Source organism: Hypanus sabinus, chromosome 11, assembly GCF_030144855.1.
Source record: "Hypanus sabinus isolate sHypSab1 chromosome 11, sHypSab1.hap1, whole genome shotgun sequence".
Classification (NCBI taxonomy): Eukaryota; Metazoa; Chordata; class Chondrichthyes; order Myliobatiformes; family Dasyatidae; genus Hypanus; species Hypanus sabinus.
In genome coordinates this window covers 43,534,822-43,553,330 of record NC_082716.1, presented here as the reverse complement: position 1 = coordinate 43,553,330, position 18,509 = coordinate 43,534,822, and the positions used below count along the sequence as shown (strand labels likewise).

General features: G+C 39.8%; 2 protein-coding genes across 5 annotated transcripts in view; both read right to left on the bottom strand.

The window, feature by feature from the left end:
* LOC132401903 (coiled-coil and C2 domain-containing protein 1B-like) overlaps window positions 1–7,834 on the bottom strand; it is a 94,756-nt gene extending 86,922 nt beyond the window's left edge. Inside the window, exon 1 of one of the 3 annotated variants that reach the window (XM_059984244.1) lies at window positions 7,624–7,834. In XM_059984244.1, the coding sequence (XP_059840227.1) occupies window positions 7,624–7,689 (66 nt within the window). In that variant the 5' untranslated portion in view covers window positions 7,690–7,834. Of the gene's footprint in view, window positions 1–7,422; window positions 7,602–7,623 lie in introns of those variants that run through there. The other 2 variants (XM_059984243.1, XM_059984245.1) reach the window with 2 other exon arrangements.
* Window positions 7,835–12,273: 4,439 nt separating this feature from the next.
* Window positions 12,274–18,509, bottom strand: part of orc1 (origin recognition complex, subunit 1) — a 40,924-nt gene continuing 34,688 nt past the window's right edge. For both annotated transcript variants that reach the window (XM_059984246.1, XM_059984247.1), the window contains exons 14-16: window positions 15,844–16,013; window positions 15,048–15,135; window positions 12,274–13,977 (exon numbers count right to left, since the gene is read on the bottom strand). In XM_059984246.1, the coding sequence (XP_059840229.1) occupies window positions 13,783–13,977; window positions 15,048–15,135; window positions 15,844–16,013 (453 nt within the window). In that variant the 3' untranslated portion in view covers window positions 12,274–13,782. The remainder of the gene's footprint in view (window positions 13,978–15,047; window positions 15,136–15,843; window positions 16,014–18,509) is intronic.

Here is an 18,509-nt window from a genome sequence, read left to right as displayed (position 1 = left end):
TAGACCCCTAAACAGGATGTGCCTGGAGAGCAACAAGATCTACATGCAATACTTCATAGCTGGATTTCAGTTAATGAACAAGTTGGAATGAGGATGGGACACAAGAGTCTTTATACCATCAAAATATGTCCCAATTCCAAAAGATAAAGTACTACCTAGATATCAACCACCAAGGAGACACCAAATGTACATAATTTTTGGCTATAATATTGTTACCTATATTAACTGGAAATATTATCTGCACCCTTTTGCTACGCTGCTTTACCAGACTGAACTGAGAAAAAAGTGGTACAGTGCCTTGTAAATGTACTCAGTTCACATAAATGAGCATTACAACCAGGGATTTTGATCAATTTAACTGAGAGTTTTTATTTGTGAATCACATGCTTCTTTTTTCACAGTAGAGACCAAAATAAAGGGAAAATTATAAAGCATGAAGAACTAAAAATTCAGAAAGTGAAATGTCAGCAGTTCAGAAGAATTCATCTCCCTTTGTTGAGTACTTAGTTGAACCAGCTCTCACAGATTTTACAAGCAGTAGTCTTTTTGGATAAGTCTCAGTTGGCTTTACACAATGTGATGGAGCAAGATTTGCAAAATTGTTCAAGTTGTGCCATGTTTACTGGAGAGCAGTGGTGGACAGCAATCTTGAGATGTTCATTGGGTTAAGTCAGGATGCGGGGCCACTCAAGGACAGTAACTTGCTTTATTTGAAGCCACTCCATGGTTGCTCTAGGTCACTGTTCTGCTGAAAGATTACTTCCTCCCCAGTTTAAACTTTCTGGCAGAGGCTTGCAGGTTTTTATCCAGGATCTCTCTGGATTTACCAGCATTCATTATCCCATCAATCCTGACCAGATTTCCAATCCCTGCTGCTGAGAAAATATCCCTTAACATGATATTGTGTCCAGTGCTCCCAATGCAGCCTCCTCTACACTGGTGACATCCATTGTAAACTGGGAGACTGCTTCATCAAGCACCTCCACTCCATCTGTCAAAAGGAGGACTTCCAGTGGCCAAACATTTTAATTCTGAGTCCCATTCCCATTCAGACATGTAGGTCCATGGCTTCCTCTTGAGCCATGATGAGGCCGTCCTTTATTCTGTCTGGGTAGCCTCCAACCTGGTGGCATGAATATCAATTTTTTTCTTCTGGTAAAAAACTGTTTCCCACCCCTCCTCTCTTACTGTATGCCCCACTCTGGCCCCTTACCTCTTGTCGCCTGCCTAACACCTCCCCTTGGGTCCCCTCCTCCTTCCATTTCTCCTATGGTCCACTCTCCCCTCCTATCAGGTTCCTTCCTCTCCCCCACCTTTTCATTCTGTCATCTTCCACCTTCCTGACCTGTCCCAATGAAGTGTCCCGGCCCGAAACATCAACTGTTTGTTCATTGCCATAGATGCTGCCTGATCTGCTGCATTCCTCCAGCGTTTTGTGAGGGTTCCTACAGTATGATGCTACCTCCACTATATGAACATGAGAAATGGAGTAGGCCATCCAGCCCATCAAGCCTGCTCCGCCATTCAATAAGATTTTGGCTGATCTGTCCATGGACTCATCTTCACCTACCTGCTTTTTCCTCATAACCATTAATTCCCCGACTATGAAAAATCTATCCAACCATGTCTTAAATATATTTACTGAGGTAGCCTCCACTGCTTCATTGGGCAGAGAATTCTTGAGGCTATGTCCCTTAGTTCTAGTCTCACCTATCAGTGGAAACAACTTTCCTGCCTCTATCTTATCTATCCCTTTCATAATTTTATACGTTTCTATAAGATCTACTCTTGTTCTTCTGAATTCCAGTGAGTATGGTACCAGGCGACTCAATCTCTCCTCATTGTCTAACCCCTCATCTCAGGAATCAACCTGTTGAACCTCCTCTGCACTGCCTCCAAAGCCAGTATGTCCTTCCTCAAGTATGGAGACCAGAATTGCACGCAGTACTCCAGGTGCAGCCTCACCAGTATCCTGTACAGTTGCAGCATAATCTCCTTGCTCTTAAATTCAATCCCTCTAGCAATGAAAGCCAACCTTCCATTTGCCTACTTGATAGCCTGTTGCACCTGCAAACCAACCTCTTGCGATTCACACACAAGCACTCCCAAGTCCATCTGCACAGCAACGTGCTGCAGTCTTTTACCGTTTATCTAATAATCTGATCTTCCATTTTTCCTTCCAAAGTGGATGACCTCACATTTACCAACATTGTACTCCATCTGCCAGACCTTTGCCCATTCACTTAACCTAACTATAACTCTCCGCAGAATCTCCGCATCCTCCACACAATTTGCTTTTCCACTCAATTTTGTGTCATCAGCAAACTTACAATCACTACACTCGGTCCCTTCTTCCAGATTGTTAATGTATATCGTGAACAGTTGCGGGCCCAGCAATGACCCCTGCTGCACACCACTCGCCACTGATTGCCAACCAGAGTAACACCCATCTATCAGAACTCTCTACTTTCTATTGGTAAACCAATCCTCTATCCATGCTAATGTATTACCCCAACTCTATGCATCCTTATCATGGATAACTCTTTTATGTGGACCTTATTGAATGCCTTCTGGATATCCAAGTAAATAACATTCATCTGTTCCCCTCTATTGACTGTGCTCGTTATATCCTCAAAGAACTCCAGTACGTTTGTCAAACAGGACCTGCCTTTGCTGAATCCATTCTGCATCTGCATGATGGATCCATTTCTTTCCAGATGCCTTGCTATTTCTTGATAGCTTCAAGTATTTTCCCAACTACAGATGTTAAACTAATTAGTGGGGTGGTGTTACTGGACTGATGCACAATATTGGACTTATGCCACACGTACTGCTTAGTGTTGAAGCCAATAAGTTCCACTTCAGTTTTCTCAGTAAAGGATATGTTTTTATTTAATTAAGAGATCTTTTTCTTTGCCATACTTCTGTAAATATCCTTTAAGTGCAAGGCCTTAAGAGATTGCGGAGCCATGAACCTCATCTCCAGCTCACTCATAGTGACAGTTGGCATGACAGCAGCCACTCCTTTAAGTGCCATTCTTCTCCAGCAACTGAGTTTTGGGGGGGGGGGGCATTCTGACCTAGGCAGCATGACTGTAGTTTCATATTTTTCCACTTTTTCTTGATGGACTGCACTGAGTTCTGAGATATTTTCAGTGCCTTCCCCAATGTGTGCTTCTCTATACCATTTACCTGACTTGCCATGAATGCTCTTTTGTTCTCATTTTGGTTTGGTCTATTGAAAATCTACCACACTGTTGGATCTTTATTCAGATAATCCTCTAGTTGTCTGCATCAACAAATTGGGTGAGTTGGTAAGGTACTACATTGCACCTAAGGGAAGTTAGCATAATTACAAAGGGGATCAATATTTTTTCAGAATCACAATTTTGGTTTTCTAATTTTTAGTAAACTGTTGACAGGTTTTGGAACATTTGCACATGATTCACAATGCTTTGTAGATTAACTCAAAACATCCTACTTCAATATATTTTAAATTTAGAAAATGAGACAGTAAAATGTGAAAGTAGTTGTGAGGGCTGAATACTTTTCCAAGGCACTGTAAATACCTTATTGATGCTGCATTCAAACTAAGTTCACTGGGACATGAACTGTCAACATAATCCAATCCCCTTAGTGAAATGAGTTTGAGTAGTATCAGTATGGTTCCAAACAATCATAATCATGCTGAGAATATACAAATAGAGAATAAAAATATTGTTGTGGAAAATGGCCCTGGTGTAAAAAATATGAACTTCTAGGGGTGTGTTTGAGAAAGAATATCAAGACAGCTGCAGTCTGAATCTATATGTATTATTAGTGATCTGGGATCACTGATACTGGAGAACATGGATATATCTTAGCACCGCCTTCCATATGACTTGTTGAGTACATTCATCCTGCCGATAGAGAATTCCAGAATGCTGAGGCTGACAAACACGGAGTCTAACAGGCACTAGCGAGCAGTAATATCACACCAAGAACAATCTTTCTCTCAGGTAATCGATGACGGGAAATTAAATGGAGCCCTGCCAAACACACATATCACTCGATTAAAATATAGTGTATTCATGGATCGATTTGCTAATGCCTGCATTTTTTTCCTAGCTGGGTTAATAACATTCCAACCATAAAAGCATCAAATTTATCTTCTGACAGTAGGGTTAATCTGCAAGATCTTTCTGTGCTTCATTAGATCTGGAGTAACAATTATATTGTTCTCTCCTTCGCACTTGTGTACAAGAAATGACATAAAACTATAAGACCAGAAGACACAGGAGCAGAATTAGGTCATCCGCCCATCCAGTCTGCTCCAACATTCAATCATGGCTGATCCTTTTTTTCCTCCTCCTCAAACCCAGTTCCCAACCTTCTCCCCATAACCCTTGATGCCACATCCAGCGCAGAACCTCTCAATCTCTGCCTTAAATACACCCAATGACCTGGCCTCCACAGCTGCACGTGGCAACAAGTTCCACAAATTCACCATCCTCTGGCTAAAGGAATTTCTCTGCATCTCCGTTTTGAAAGGGTGCCCCTCTATCCTGAGGCTGTGCCCTCTTGTCCTAGACTCTCCCACCATGGGAAACATCTTTTCCATATCTACTTTGTCTACACCTTTCAAAATTCGAAAGGTTTCAATGAGATCCCCCCCAATCCTCCTGAATTCCAGTGAGTACAGACCCAGAGAGCCATTAAATATTCTTTGTATGTTACCCTTTCATTCCTTGTGAACCTCCTCTGGACCCTCTCCAATACCAGCACATCTTTTCTAAGATGAGGGGCCCAAAACTGTTCACGATACTCAAGGTGAGGCCTCACCAGTGTCTTATAAAGTTTCAGCATCACATCCTTGCTCTTGTATTCTAGGCCTCTTAAAATGAATGCTAACATGGCATTTGCCTTCCTCACCATCGACTCAACCTACAAGTTAACCTTCAGGGTGTTCTGCACAAGAACTCCCAAGTCCCTTTGCATCTCAGATTCCTGGATTTTCTCCCCATTTAGAAAATAGTCAGCACATTTATTTCTACTACCAAAATGAATGACCATGCATTTTCCAACATTGTATTTCATTTGCCACTTTCTTGCCCATTCTCCTAATCTGACTATGTCGTTCTGTATCCTACCTATTTCTTCAACACTACCTGCCCCTCTACCAATCTTCATATCATCTACAAACTTGGCAACAAAGCCACCTATTCCATCATCTAAATCATTTATATACAGCTTAAAAAGAAGTGATCCCAACACCGACCCCTGCAGAACAACACTAGTCACTGGCAGCCAACCAGAAAAGGATTCTTTTATTCCCACTCACTTCCTCCTACCAATCTGTCAATGCTCTAACCATGTTCGTAACTTTCCTGTAATACCATGGGCTCTTAACTTGGTAAGCAGCCTCATGTGTGGCACCTTGACAAAGACCTTCTGAAAGCCCAAATATACAACATCCACTGCATTCCCTTTATCTATCCTACGAGTAAATTCCTCAAAGAATTCCAACAGGTTCATCAGGCAGCATTTTCCCTGAAAAAACCATGCTGACTTTGTACTATCTTGTCCTGTCACTAAGTTCTCCATCACCTCATCTTTAACATTTGACTCTAACATTTTCCCAACCACTGATATCAGGCTAACTGGTCTATAATTTCCTTTCTGCTGCCTTCTTCCTTTCTTAAAGAGTGGAGTAACATTTGCAATTTTCCAATCCTCTGGCACTATGCCAGAGTCCAATGATTTTTGAAAGGTCATTTATCTTGTCACCACAATCTCTAATGCTATCTCTTTCAGAACCCTAGGGTGCAGTTCATCTGGTCTGGGTGACATGTACCTTTAGGTCTTTCAGCTTTTTGAGCACCTTCTCTCTTGTAACAGTAACTGCACCCACTTCTCTTCCTTCACACGCTACAACATCAGGCATACTGCTCGTGTCTTCTACAGTGAAGACTGATGCAAAATAGTTCATTTAGTTCATCAGCTATCTCCTTGTCCCACATTATTATTTCTCCTGCCTCATTTTCTAGCAGTCCTGTGTCCACTCTCATTCCTCTTCTATTTTTAACATAATTGAAAAAAGTTTTACTATCCACTTTGATATTATTTGCTAGCTTGCTTTCATATCTCATCTTTTCCCTAATGTCTTTTTTTGTTGCTGTCTGTAGGTTTTCAAAAATTTCCCAATCCTCTATCTTCCCACTAGTTTGTGCTTTGTTGTACGCCTTTTTTTTTTGCTTTTACAATAGCTTTGACTTCCCTTGTCAGCCATGGTTATATTTTATCATTTGAGTATTTCTTCATTTTTGGATTACATATGTCCTGTATCCTCCTTATTTTTCCCTGAAAAGCATGTCATTGATGCTCTGTTGATATCCCTGACAGAAGCTCCTTCCAGTTTACTTTGACCACCAACTCCTCTCTCATACCACTGTAATTTCACTTACTCCACTGAAATACTGCCACATCAGACTTGACTTTCTCCCCATCAAATTTCAAGTTGAACTCAATCATATTGTGATCACTGGCTCCTAAGGGCTCTTTTACCTTAAACTCCCTAATCACCTTCATTACATAACACCCAATCCAGTATAGCTGATCACCTAGTAGGCTCAATGTCCAACCGCTCTAAAAAGCCATCTTGTAGGCATTCAACAAACTCACTCTCTTGAGATCCGTTTCCAACCTGATTTTCCCAATTGAGCTGCATGTTGAAGTCTTCCAGGACTTACATAACATTACCCTTTTTACATGCTTTTTCTATTTCCTGTGGTAATCTGTGGTCCACCTCCCAGCCACTGTTGGGAGGCCTGTATATAACTGGCATTAGTGTCCCTTTACCCTTGCAGTTTCTTAACTCAATCCACAAGGATTCAACACCTTCAGATCCTATGTCACATTCTTCTACTAATTTGATACCATTCTTTACCAGTAGAGCCACACCACCCCCGCTGCCTACTACCTTCCTATCCCTGCAATATAACGTGTAACATTGGACATTCAGCTCCGCACTACAACCAATCTACAGCCACGATTCAGTGATGGCCACAACATCATACCTGGCAAATCTGTAATAGTGCAACAAGATCATCCACCTTATTCCTTATATAATACACATTTCGAGACAACACCTTGAGTACAGCATTTGCTATCGTTTCTGATTCTGCATTCCTAACATTTTGATACTCAGCATGTTGCCTACAAGTCCCAGCACCTGCCTGCGCTTCCTGGCAGTCTGTCGGCACATGATCGTTACTTTTTTACCATCCTTCCTATCCTGAGTCCCCTCACTCCGGTTCTCACTCCTCTGCGAAATTAGTTTAAACCCTCCCCAATACTTCTAACAAAGCTGCCCACAAGAATATTGGGCATGAGCCAATCTCGAGTATCACTACATTACTTATTTGTGATATCATTAATACCTACTGGAAAGATCTTAAAAGTTAGTTGGAAAATTAGTAGAACTTGCCCGAGGTTGTTGCAAAACGTCACGAGTTTCTAACACCACGTGCTTCACAAACAAACTGCAGTAAACCCACCCCTTAAGAGTGGGAGTCTGTGGTAGACATGTCACCATGAGCTACCCCTCCCGGTTTGAAACACAGTCATCGGTCTCCCCGTACTTACCTGTTTAGCTGCCGCTGCGCCCTGGCCTTTGGTTGCGTGTTTCTTTTTAGGTTTTGCTGTAAACATGGTCTATCCGACAGGCGGCCTACGTAGCCGTCAAGATATGACTTTCAGGTACAAGTTAATTCACTTCCTCAACCGAACAGCGCAGGGGTGTCAGGCGGCAGCCGGGGCGCCGCCTTCACCCGCCAGGCAGCCCGAGCTCCGAGTTGACGCAGACTCACAGCGGCCGCGGCTGCCCCTTTCCGGTCCGCACGCCCGCCCGCCCGCCCGCCCGCCCGGTGAGGCCGCGGCCCGACACATCCACCTCACTCACTCGCACCTATAATCATTCTCCCATTATTTAAACTACCCTCCACCGCCGCAAAGCGTTTCTGAAGCAGAGTTTGTGAATACGGGCACTTGTCTTGGAAACAAGTGCACTTGTCGATTTCTCACGGTAATCTCGCAAGCAGCAATGAACGTTGTAATGCAGCTAGGAAAAGAGTTCCCTTTTTGAGATAAACTTCCGTTCTTTTTTGGGAAAGTGCGTCTGTTTAGTATTCCAGAAAACTGAGGCCAACGGAGAGGCTAATAGCAGCAGCAACGTTAGGTCCAAAGTGAAGAATTGTGTAAGTCACATTTTGCCAATTTAACATCTTTTTCTTTGCTGTTATTTCTCCCTCTCAACACCAGAAGAAAAGAAAAAGGCGTAAAAAATAATGCAGTTGTAGCTATGCTGAAAAGAAAACGGAATTCGACCTCTAGAATAAAATCTCGAAGAACCGCAGTTTAATGGGACAGGTGACGTCCATTGGACACTAGCCCTGACTTTGCAGAAAGCATCATTCCGACGTTACCAAGGACATCAAAGTTGTTGGTGAGGTGGATAGCGAGGAAGATTGTCAGAAGTTGCATTATTGTATAGATTAGATGGGAAATTTAGCGGATGGAATTTAATCCCCGTTAACATCGGGTATTGCATTCTGGGAACTCCAATGGTGGTGCGAAGACTTCTCCGGTGAATAGCAGGGTGCTGACAAATGTTGGTAAACAGAAGAAACTTGTAGTGCAGGTTCACAGGGAAGTAGAGGAGACACAGGCATGTTTTCCTTTAAACCCCTGGGCATTGTTCATTAAAGTTACTGTTGTGTTGCAACTTCCCAAAACATTAGTTTAATACGGTACCATTACTGCATTATAGAAAAGATGTAGTTGTGCTGAATAGAATAGCGCATATTCACCAGAATGTTACCTGAATTGGAGCCCTAATGAGATCATTGTCCTGGCTACATTTGTTTACCTTGGAGTAAAGGAGGCTAAGGGAAATCTAACAGAGGTACAGTGGCATGCAAAAGTTTGGGCACCCCGGTCAAAATTTCTGTTACTGTGAGCAGAATATGAACTGATCTCCGAAAGTCATTAAGTTAAAGATGAAACATTCTTTTCAACATTTTAAGCAATATTAGTGTATTATTTTTGTTTTGTACAATTTTAGAGTGGAAAAAAAGGAAAGGAGCACCATGTAAAAGTTTGAGCACCCCGAGAGATTTGAGCTCTCAGATAACTTTTACCAAGATCTCAGACCTTAATTAGCTTGTTAGGGCTATGGCTTGTTCACAGTCATTGTTAGGAAAGGTCAGGTAATGCAAATTTAAAAGCTTTATAAATACCCTGACTCCTCAAACCTTGTCCCAACAATCAGCAGCCATGGGCTCCTCTAAGCAGCTGCCTATAGTGCTCTAAAAATTAAAATAAATGATGCCCACAAAGCAGGAGAAGGCTATAAGAAGATAGCAAAGCATTTTCAGGTATCTGTTTCCTCAGTTTGTAATGTAATTAAGAAATAGCAGTTAACAGGAATGGTGGAGGTCAAGTTAAGGTCTGGAAAACTTTCCAAGAGAACTAGTCATAGGATTGCTAGAAAGGCAAATCAAAACTCCTGTTTGACTGCAAGACCTTCAGATCTAGCAGACTGGAGTGGTGGTGCACTGATCTACTGTGCAGCGACACCTGCACAAATATGACCTTCATTGAAGAGTCATCAGACGAAAACCTTTTCTGCGTCCTCACCACAAAATTCATCATCAGAGGTTTACAAAGGAACATCTAAGCAAGCCTGATGCATTTTGGAAACAAGTCCTGTGGACTGATGAAGTTAAAATAGAGCTTTTTGGCCACAATGAGCAAAGGTATGTTTGGAGAAAAAAAGGTGCAGAATTTCATTAAAAGAACACCTCTCCAACCGTTAAGCATGGGGGTGGATCGATCATGCTTTCGGCTTATGTTGCAGCCAGTGGCATGGGGAACATTTCACTGGTAGAGGGAAGAATGAATTCAATTAAATACCAGCAAATTCTGGAAGCAAACATCACACTGTCTGTAAAAAAGCTGAAGGTGAAAAGAAGATGGCTTCTACAACAGGATAATGATCCTAAACACACTTCAAGATCCACAATGGACTACCTCAAGAGGTGCAAGCTGAAGGTTTTGCCATGGCCCTCACAGTCCCCCAACCTAAACATCATTGAAAATCTGTGGACAGACCTCAAAAGAGCAGTGCATGCAAGACGGCCCAAGAATCTCACAGAACTAGAAGCCTTTTGCTAGGAAGAATGGACAAAAATCCCCCAAACGAGAATTGAAAGACTCTCAGCTGGCTACAGAAAGCTTTTACAAGCTGTGATACTTGCCAAAGGGGGTGTTACTAAGTACTGACCAAGCAGGGTGCTCAAACTTTTGCTTCAGGCCCTTTTCCTTTTTTTGTTATTTTGAAACTGTAAAAGATGGACATAAACATGTAATCTTGCTTAAAATATTAAAGGAATGTGTCATCCTTAACTTTATAACTTTTGGAAATCAGGTCATCTTTTACTCGCTTAGCTATTCCCAGTAACAGGAATTTTGACCAGGGGTGCCCAAACTTTTGCATGCCACTGTATATAAAGTGACATGCATTTAAGATCTGTTCTGGATCTAGTTGTAGTACTAATTGTAGTGAGATATGTCTACCCATCCCTTTCTATTTTAAGTTAAATGTTAAGTCTCAACATTTCATCGCACATAGAAACACAGAAAACCTGCAGCACAACACAGGCCCTTCGGCCCACAAAGCTGTGCTGAACATGTCCTTACCTGAGAAATTACCGAGGGTTACCCAGAACCCTCTATTTTTCTGAGCTCCGTGAACCCGTCCAGGAGTCTTTTAAAAGACCCAGTCGTATCCGTCTCCACCATTGTTGCCAAAAGCCCATTCCAAGCACCCACCATTTACTCTTACCCGACATCTCCTCTGTACCTACTTCCAAACACCTTAAAACTGCCCTCTCATGCTAGCCATTTCAGCCCTAGGAAAAAGCCTCCGACTATCCACACGATCAATGCCTCTTATCATCTCGTACACCTCTATCAGGTCACCTCTCATCCTCTGTCGCTCAAAGGAGAAAAGGCCAAGTTCACTCAATCTATTCTCATAAGGCATGCTCCCCAATCCAGGCAACATCCTTGTAAATCTCCTCTGCACCCTTTCTATGGTTTTCACATCCTTTCTGTAGTGAGACGACCAGAACTGAGCACAGTACTCCAAGTGGGGTCTGACCAGGGTCCTATATAGCTGCAACATTACCTCTGGGCTCTTAAACTCAATCCCACGATTGACGAAGGCCAAATCACCGTATGGACTCGGACCCCAAGATCCCTCTGATCCTCCACACTGCCAAGAGTCTTATCATTATCTTCTGCCATCATATTTGACCTACCAACATGATCCACGTCACACTTATCTGGGTTGAACTCCATCGACCACTTCTCAGCCCAGTTTTGCATCCTATTGATGTCCTGCTATAACTTCTGACAGCCCTCCACTCTATCCACAACACCCCCCAACCTTTGTGTCAACAGTAAATTTACTAAACCATCCCTCCACTTTCTCATCCAGGTCATTTATAAAAATCATGAAGAGTAGGAGTCCCAGAACAGATCCCTGAGGCACTCCACTGGTCACCAACCTCCATGCAGAATATGACCCATCCTCAACCACTCTTTGCCTTCTGTGGGCAAGCCAGTTCTGGATCCACAAAGCAATGTCCCCCTGGATCCCATGCCTCCTTACTTTGTCAATAAGCCTTGCATGGGGTACCTTGCCAAATGCCTTGCTGAAATCCATATACACTACACCTACTGCTCTATCAAATCCTCAAAAAATTCAACCAAGCTCGTAAGGCATGACCTGCTTTTGAAAAAGCCATGCTGACTATTCCTAATCAAATTATGCCTCTCTAAATGTTCATTAATCTTGCCTCTCAGGATTACCAATCACTGAAGGAAGACTCACTGATCTATAATTTCCTGGGCTATCTCTGCTCCCCTTTCTTGAATAAGGGAACAACATCCGCAACCCTCCAATCCTCCAGAACCTCTCCTGTCCCCATTGATGAGGCAAAGATCATAACCAGAGGCTCAGCAATCTCCTCCCTCAGTAGCCTGGGGTATATCTCATCCGGTCCCAGTGACTTATCCAACTTGATGCTTTCCAAAAGCTCCAGCACATCCTCTTCCTTAATATCTACATGCTCAAGCTTTTCAGTCCACTGTAAGTCATCCCTACAATTGCCAAGATCCTTTTCCATGGTGAATACTGAAGCGAAGTATTATGGTGAGTAGAGAGGATCTTCTTCCCCATGGTAGTACATTGATGATACACCTTGGCTTTTGCAGCTTTCAAATAGTTTCATGGTCACAGTTGGTGATCATTTATTCCAGATCATCTCATTAACAAAATTTATATTTTCCATTTTCTGTGGTTGAATTTGAACTTCTGTCTTGGCATCTTGATTCCTACAATAATTTATCCAATGTGCACTAACACCCATGATGCACTGTAATGGTTATAACATGATCTAAGGAACAATCTGCAATCAACATCCAGCCCAGATTAGTCCTGGGGCCATGAGCAGACACCCTGAGCCAGGATGAACCCCTCCAAAGCTTTTTTAAAAATACTATAATTTCAAATTTCTTTTTTTTTAATTTGCAAAAACAAAAGCCTTCAAAACCTCAGTGATCGCATGTGTGCAAAAATATTTCTAAAATGTATTCTTCAAAGGCCAGCTCTGATATCAACTTTACAAATTCCAAAGAAATCAATATAGCGATCATTCCTCCTGATTTAACACTTCAGAATTTGCAGTACCAAGTGAAGAATTCCTTCTGTGTTCTTGTTCTGTATTCCACTTCTCATTTTTTTCATTTGCTTCAAAGTTATCTTTTATTTACATCAATGGAAAACTTAGTTGTGTGGACAGCTTATAATGATGTTGGGTGAAAGGAAATGTGGGATTGAGGTGGGGATGATGTAAATACTAGAACCTATTCATTTACAGCTGACACCGCCCTGAATATTTGCACTATTCAGTGGCGTTCCCTTACAAGACTGGCGATTTTCCATTGGTTTTGTCTGCAACTTGTGAATCAGTTACACTAGTATACTTGCCATCAACTGAGATTTCATGGCAACATAAGACAGAGGCTTAGGAGCCCTTTCCTGGCTGAAAAGTAGGTTGGGTGAACATCTTGGAATTTTTCTTCTAGGCACCTTTAACTTTAAAAGTTTCATCTGGATTGTGTAGTTGATAAAAGCCTCACTGCTTCCAGAGCCACTTGCTACAGTTTGAAAAACTGACAATACAGCCTCTGTATGGATAAGATTCCGTCCTCCCAGTAATATATCATGTGAGATTAACCTTCTAAATCTTTCAGTCAACAAATGACTCCAAAAACCAATAATGTGGTAGCAGAACAGCTGAAAGAAAGCTTTCATTTTTGATTACTCAGTTTTGGTATAGCCAAGGAAAAAATTAAATAACCAACTAGACCTATACTGTATTCATGCAGTATTAGCTCAGGAATAAGACACAATTGCTTGGTTAAAGAATAAAGTGCATTATAAGTAAAAATGATGAACCGAGTTACATTTTTGGCTGAAAGCTTTAATATTTGCCGCCTTATTTATTGAATAGTCAAAGCAAAGTTGATATTTATTTATTATAAGAACTGCTCAAAATAAATTAGTAAAAACTTTGAAAACCTAAATTTGTTAAAAAAGTTAATATTGGTTAAGAGTTAAAATAGCAACATATGCTTCAGCATACTGAACATTCTATATTGCATAATATTTACAAATCAGTTTTCTTTTAAAGCATACATTACATCATCATGGCTAACATTCATTCGAACTCGCAGGTGAAGATCATTTTTACTGGATTCAACAAGAAGCAGCCGACAAGCTCCAAGTCTTGTACAAACCAGCATAGTCTCAGAAATTGTTGGCGGCTGCAGACCTTCTATTCTACATAGTCCAATATGCTGCTGGTAAATCTGCAAAAAAAAATGGTAAAGGGAACAGTTTTAAAATGTTTTGCATGTTCACTGTTGGCAATTTGTACAAACAGGATGTTTTATTAGGAGATGTTAGAAGGGCGAAACAGTTAAATGAGGAATTAATTAGTCTCTAAAGTTCTACCTGAGACCACCAAAGTTCTTGATAATGACTTCTACACAAAATATGAAAGGCAGTTTGTAATTTCTGATAAATATATTAGAAACTTGAGTTCCTATCTCTGCCGCACTCGTTTTTAGCTTGGTTATACTTTCCCTTGCTACCAATTCCCCCTTTTGTCAGACGAACCAGCAACCTCCAAGCATTAATTTAGAAACTAAAAGTCAATGGATTTTTTTTTTATTCTCACAATCTCTACGGAAGCCTTTGACAAAGGCAAAGTTCCATCTCAAGCTTGAAAGCATCAAGAAAGAAATATTTTAACAATTCCAACTAACCACCTCCCCTTTTTAGCCTATTGTACTACAATCTCCATTTAAATGAATAGGCTTGAGAATCCATTGCCAGGTTTAACTTGGCACAACATCAGAGAACAGATGCCTTTGTACAAATTCTGGGAAATCTTAGGAAGCTCTCTCTGCCATTGAACCATTTGGAAGCAGAGTGGAGAAACTGCTGCCAAAGCTTGTAGGCAAAAACAGGACTTCTTTGTTCACAAAGGAATCTGAAAGCCTAATGGTACATTTTTTTGAGAATGCCAACAGATAGTGGGGAATTCCTGAGATTTACTATCAAAATCCAGGGCAATTAATTATTAATTTTGCTCATGATCTGATAACTAGTTTCTTACATAAAATAGTATACAGATTGCCAAATGTTGCTGGGTTCACTCATTCAAATCAAAATGTAAATGAGTTTCCAAAAATTTCCCAGTAATCCTATAGATTGCCAAGAATTAACATGGTCTACGCAGTGTTTAAAGATTATGATATCTTTGTGCATGTGCTCAATTACTTTTACTCCTTTCTGTTCATGCATTTTAAAATTAAACTTAAATATTTCTCAGCAAATATTGCGTGAGCATTTTAAGCAAAGTGTTGTATACAACCTGCTGAAATGTTGCTTCTTCCAGACCGAGCCTTTGGAATTCAGCAAGCACTGCCTTCATAAAAATTTGTTCCTGAACAGATGCATTCCTGCGATGCAGTCACAACATATTGAATAAAAGAAAATGTTTTTCTTTGAATCTAAGCCTCAAATTAATATATAATCCCTTAACTAAACAAGGTTAGGAAATAAATCACTATTTGGTTTTTTTTAAACTTAAAGCAGATTTGTAAATAATTATCTTGATTGCTCAAGTACAGAGTTAACATAACAATTCACTGTGTTCATATTTTTAAATGAAGTCATCATGTTTGAAATATCAATATTTTTTCATATGGGGTTGAAAGGTTATTGAATACTATTTATTTATCATTCCTTTATATTTTCAGGCTGAATTGTAGTAAGGACTTTCATCTATATTGTCCTTTTATCATCTAAAAATGTTTCACAAGTACCTTAGAAAAACACTGCTACAGAAATCTTTGATTAAGAGACCAAAGGTTTGTTAAATTTTGGAGATAGTGTGAGAAAAAAAGTTTTATTAAGATAGCTCCTATTGCATCCAGGTCAGAAGCTGCAAAAACATAGCGAATATTTTTTGAAATTTCATATTGTAGAGACAGAAAGAGGGGTGAGGTTCTCCCCACAGTCCTTCCCTACAAAAAGCATGAATAGCTGAAATGGACTTAAAGCATTTGGATACGGGCCACCTTCTAACGTCACTATTTAAAAAAAAACACAAGATTCCATCTCGCTTACAATAAACAAAGATAGAGACAAAGAATTTAGTTTCTGACCTTATAGCAGTTATATATGGAGAGGAAAACATTTCATCAAGAGCTTGTAACACATGAGGCATTCCTACAAGACTAGATGCAGCTTTCTGGCTCAGTGAGTTTTGACATATTTCAGCAGCTCTTCTGCAAATGTCCAGAGCACGTCTTGCATCACCAGACAGAGCTGCTACCTGTAAGACAAAAAAAAACTCCACCATTCAAATGCTGAAAAATAAACCACCAACTCCTCTCATTACTGGTCATACTTACTGTTTCACCATCATCTCCAGTGAAGACTAAAAAAAAATACTTTGCGTTTGATTTCACTCATGGAAACCATAAATTTACCTAAACTGAGCCCATATACGCAGTGTGTCTAACAAGAGGATTAACTATTAATCTAGACAAACTACTAGGGAGTGCAGAGCCAAGAAGTGCAGAGATAGATAATTCTTTAGTGGAGCTCAACTCCATTGCCACCCAATTAGGGCACTCGGGTTGGCCATGGAAAAAAGACCAAAAGGTAGCACAACATATATTGGCTGCCCAATAATATAAATGAAAGTTAGGTAAAGCCATGCCACCCTCTTTTTTAGGTTTTTGGAGATAGACTTTATTAATTCTAGAGCGCTTATTCTTCCACAGATATGACAAAATAATAGAGTCTAAGGAATCAAAAAAAGATTTAGGAATAAAAATTGGGAGGTCTCAAGATGGCGCTTATGGAGTAAACCGCTGTTTGGCTTTGCTCCAAACCTTTTACGTTTTTTTAACCTACAAACACCCCTTAAATTATCTTTTTATACTTATTCTAAAGGGGTCTAAACATATAGAATTTTTCTTTTTAACTATTTGAACTATTTTCAACTCACTGAAATGTCTAAAGCAAAAGAATCGAAACAGATGAAAGAACCGATAACTTTAGAAACAATTGTGAAGCTGATAGAAGATAAATTTGAAGGACTGGAGAGAAAAATAACCGTAAAGCTCTCTGCGTTTGATGAGCGTTTAAAGTCATTCAAAGAAAAACTTCAAACACTTACACTGGAATTACAAAAACAACAAGTAAGCATTTTGGCTCTTGAAGAAGCCGCTCGCAAGAAAGATCGTATAATTGAAACTTTGCAACGAGAGCAAAACTCGACTTCTCAACAGATGGATCGTTATAAATCTAAAATTACTGATCTTGAAAATCGCTCTCGAAGACAAAATCTTCGCTTAATTGGGATTCCGGAAAAATTTGAGAGCGGTGATCTTACCGTTTTCTTTTCTAAATTTCTAATGGATGTCTTTGGTTCAGAAGTACTGGACTCTCCTCCAATAATCGACCGTACACACCATGTGTCTCACTTTCGTTCTGATTCAAATTTGAAATCACGACATGTAATTCTCCAGATCCATTACCCTCATACCAAAGAGCGTCTAATTCGGGCAGCCCGGAAAAAGGGTATGATTAGTTTTAAAGAATTTAAATTTCGTATTTTGGAAGATTATAGCCCTTAAGTTTTAAGGGCAAGAATGGCTTTTAGATCGATTATGTCGAAAATTCACCAGAAAGACTACAAGCAAGTGCTGTTATTTCCAGCACACTTGAGAGTTACTTGTGAAGACGGAACTTTTCGGCTGTTTAAATCTCCAACGGATGCTCTAAGCTTTTTGGAACAATGACACTCTATCGGGTTGACTAACGTAATAATTAGTCTATAGATTTGGATCTTTTACAGAATGATGGTTTTTTTTGGGTATAGCTTACATGTATTTTTTATATACGGTAAAAGTTTTTTTTTTGGTTTATTCTGACTTTATTATTTTTTTATATATGATTAATCTATTAGCTTTGAAAATAACTTATTAGGGTTTTTTTAAAAGTTTGTATACACTTTTTTATATTTTTAACATTTGAATATTAAGATTTTTAAAAAAATAATAAAATGGCGTTTCTTCTTCCCAACAGACTTTAGTGCTTGGAATGTCATATACGTTTTGATGTGTTTGAAAGTTTTAAACTTTCATTTAAAATACCAATTTAGTATTATTCATTTATGGGTTTTATCAATTTAATTTTAACCCTTTTGTTTTATATATATATATAATATTAATTTTATATTTTAACTTTTGTTATACTAACCCTTTCTTATATTATGGGTTGTTTGTATTTTTTTCAATTTTGTTTTGTCTGAGTTGCCGTCTTGAGACACGGGGGTAATTTTAGTATTAGATTGCCTGCTTGCCTCTTTTTGGCTTTTTTCCTGGGGTTTCGAGGGTGGAGGGAAGGGGATTTTTCCTTTTCTTTTTTTTCTTTTTGCTTAGTTTTATTTCATGGGCTTATATGAAACTACAAAAATGGTTGCAGTGCTGTGACTTCCGGTTTCTCCTTGAACTCATTTCCTTCTTCCGGGTTCAAGAATTCACTTTTTTTTAAACTTATGTGTTAAATGTAATAAATATTGTCAATATGGATAGGATTATTAATTTTGTTTCTTGGAATACTAATGGTTTAGATCATCCGATCAAACGGAAAAAAACATTCAAAGTATTCCATAGAATGAATGCCAATGTTATTTTTGTGCAGGAGACTCATGTAAGGAAGGTGGATAGTCAACGCTTTTTTAGGTTTTGGAAGGGCCAACAGTATCACTCAAATTCGCAAGCCAAAGTAAGAGGTGTTTCCATTTTTATAGACTCAT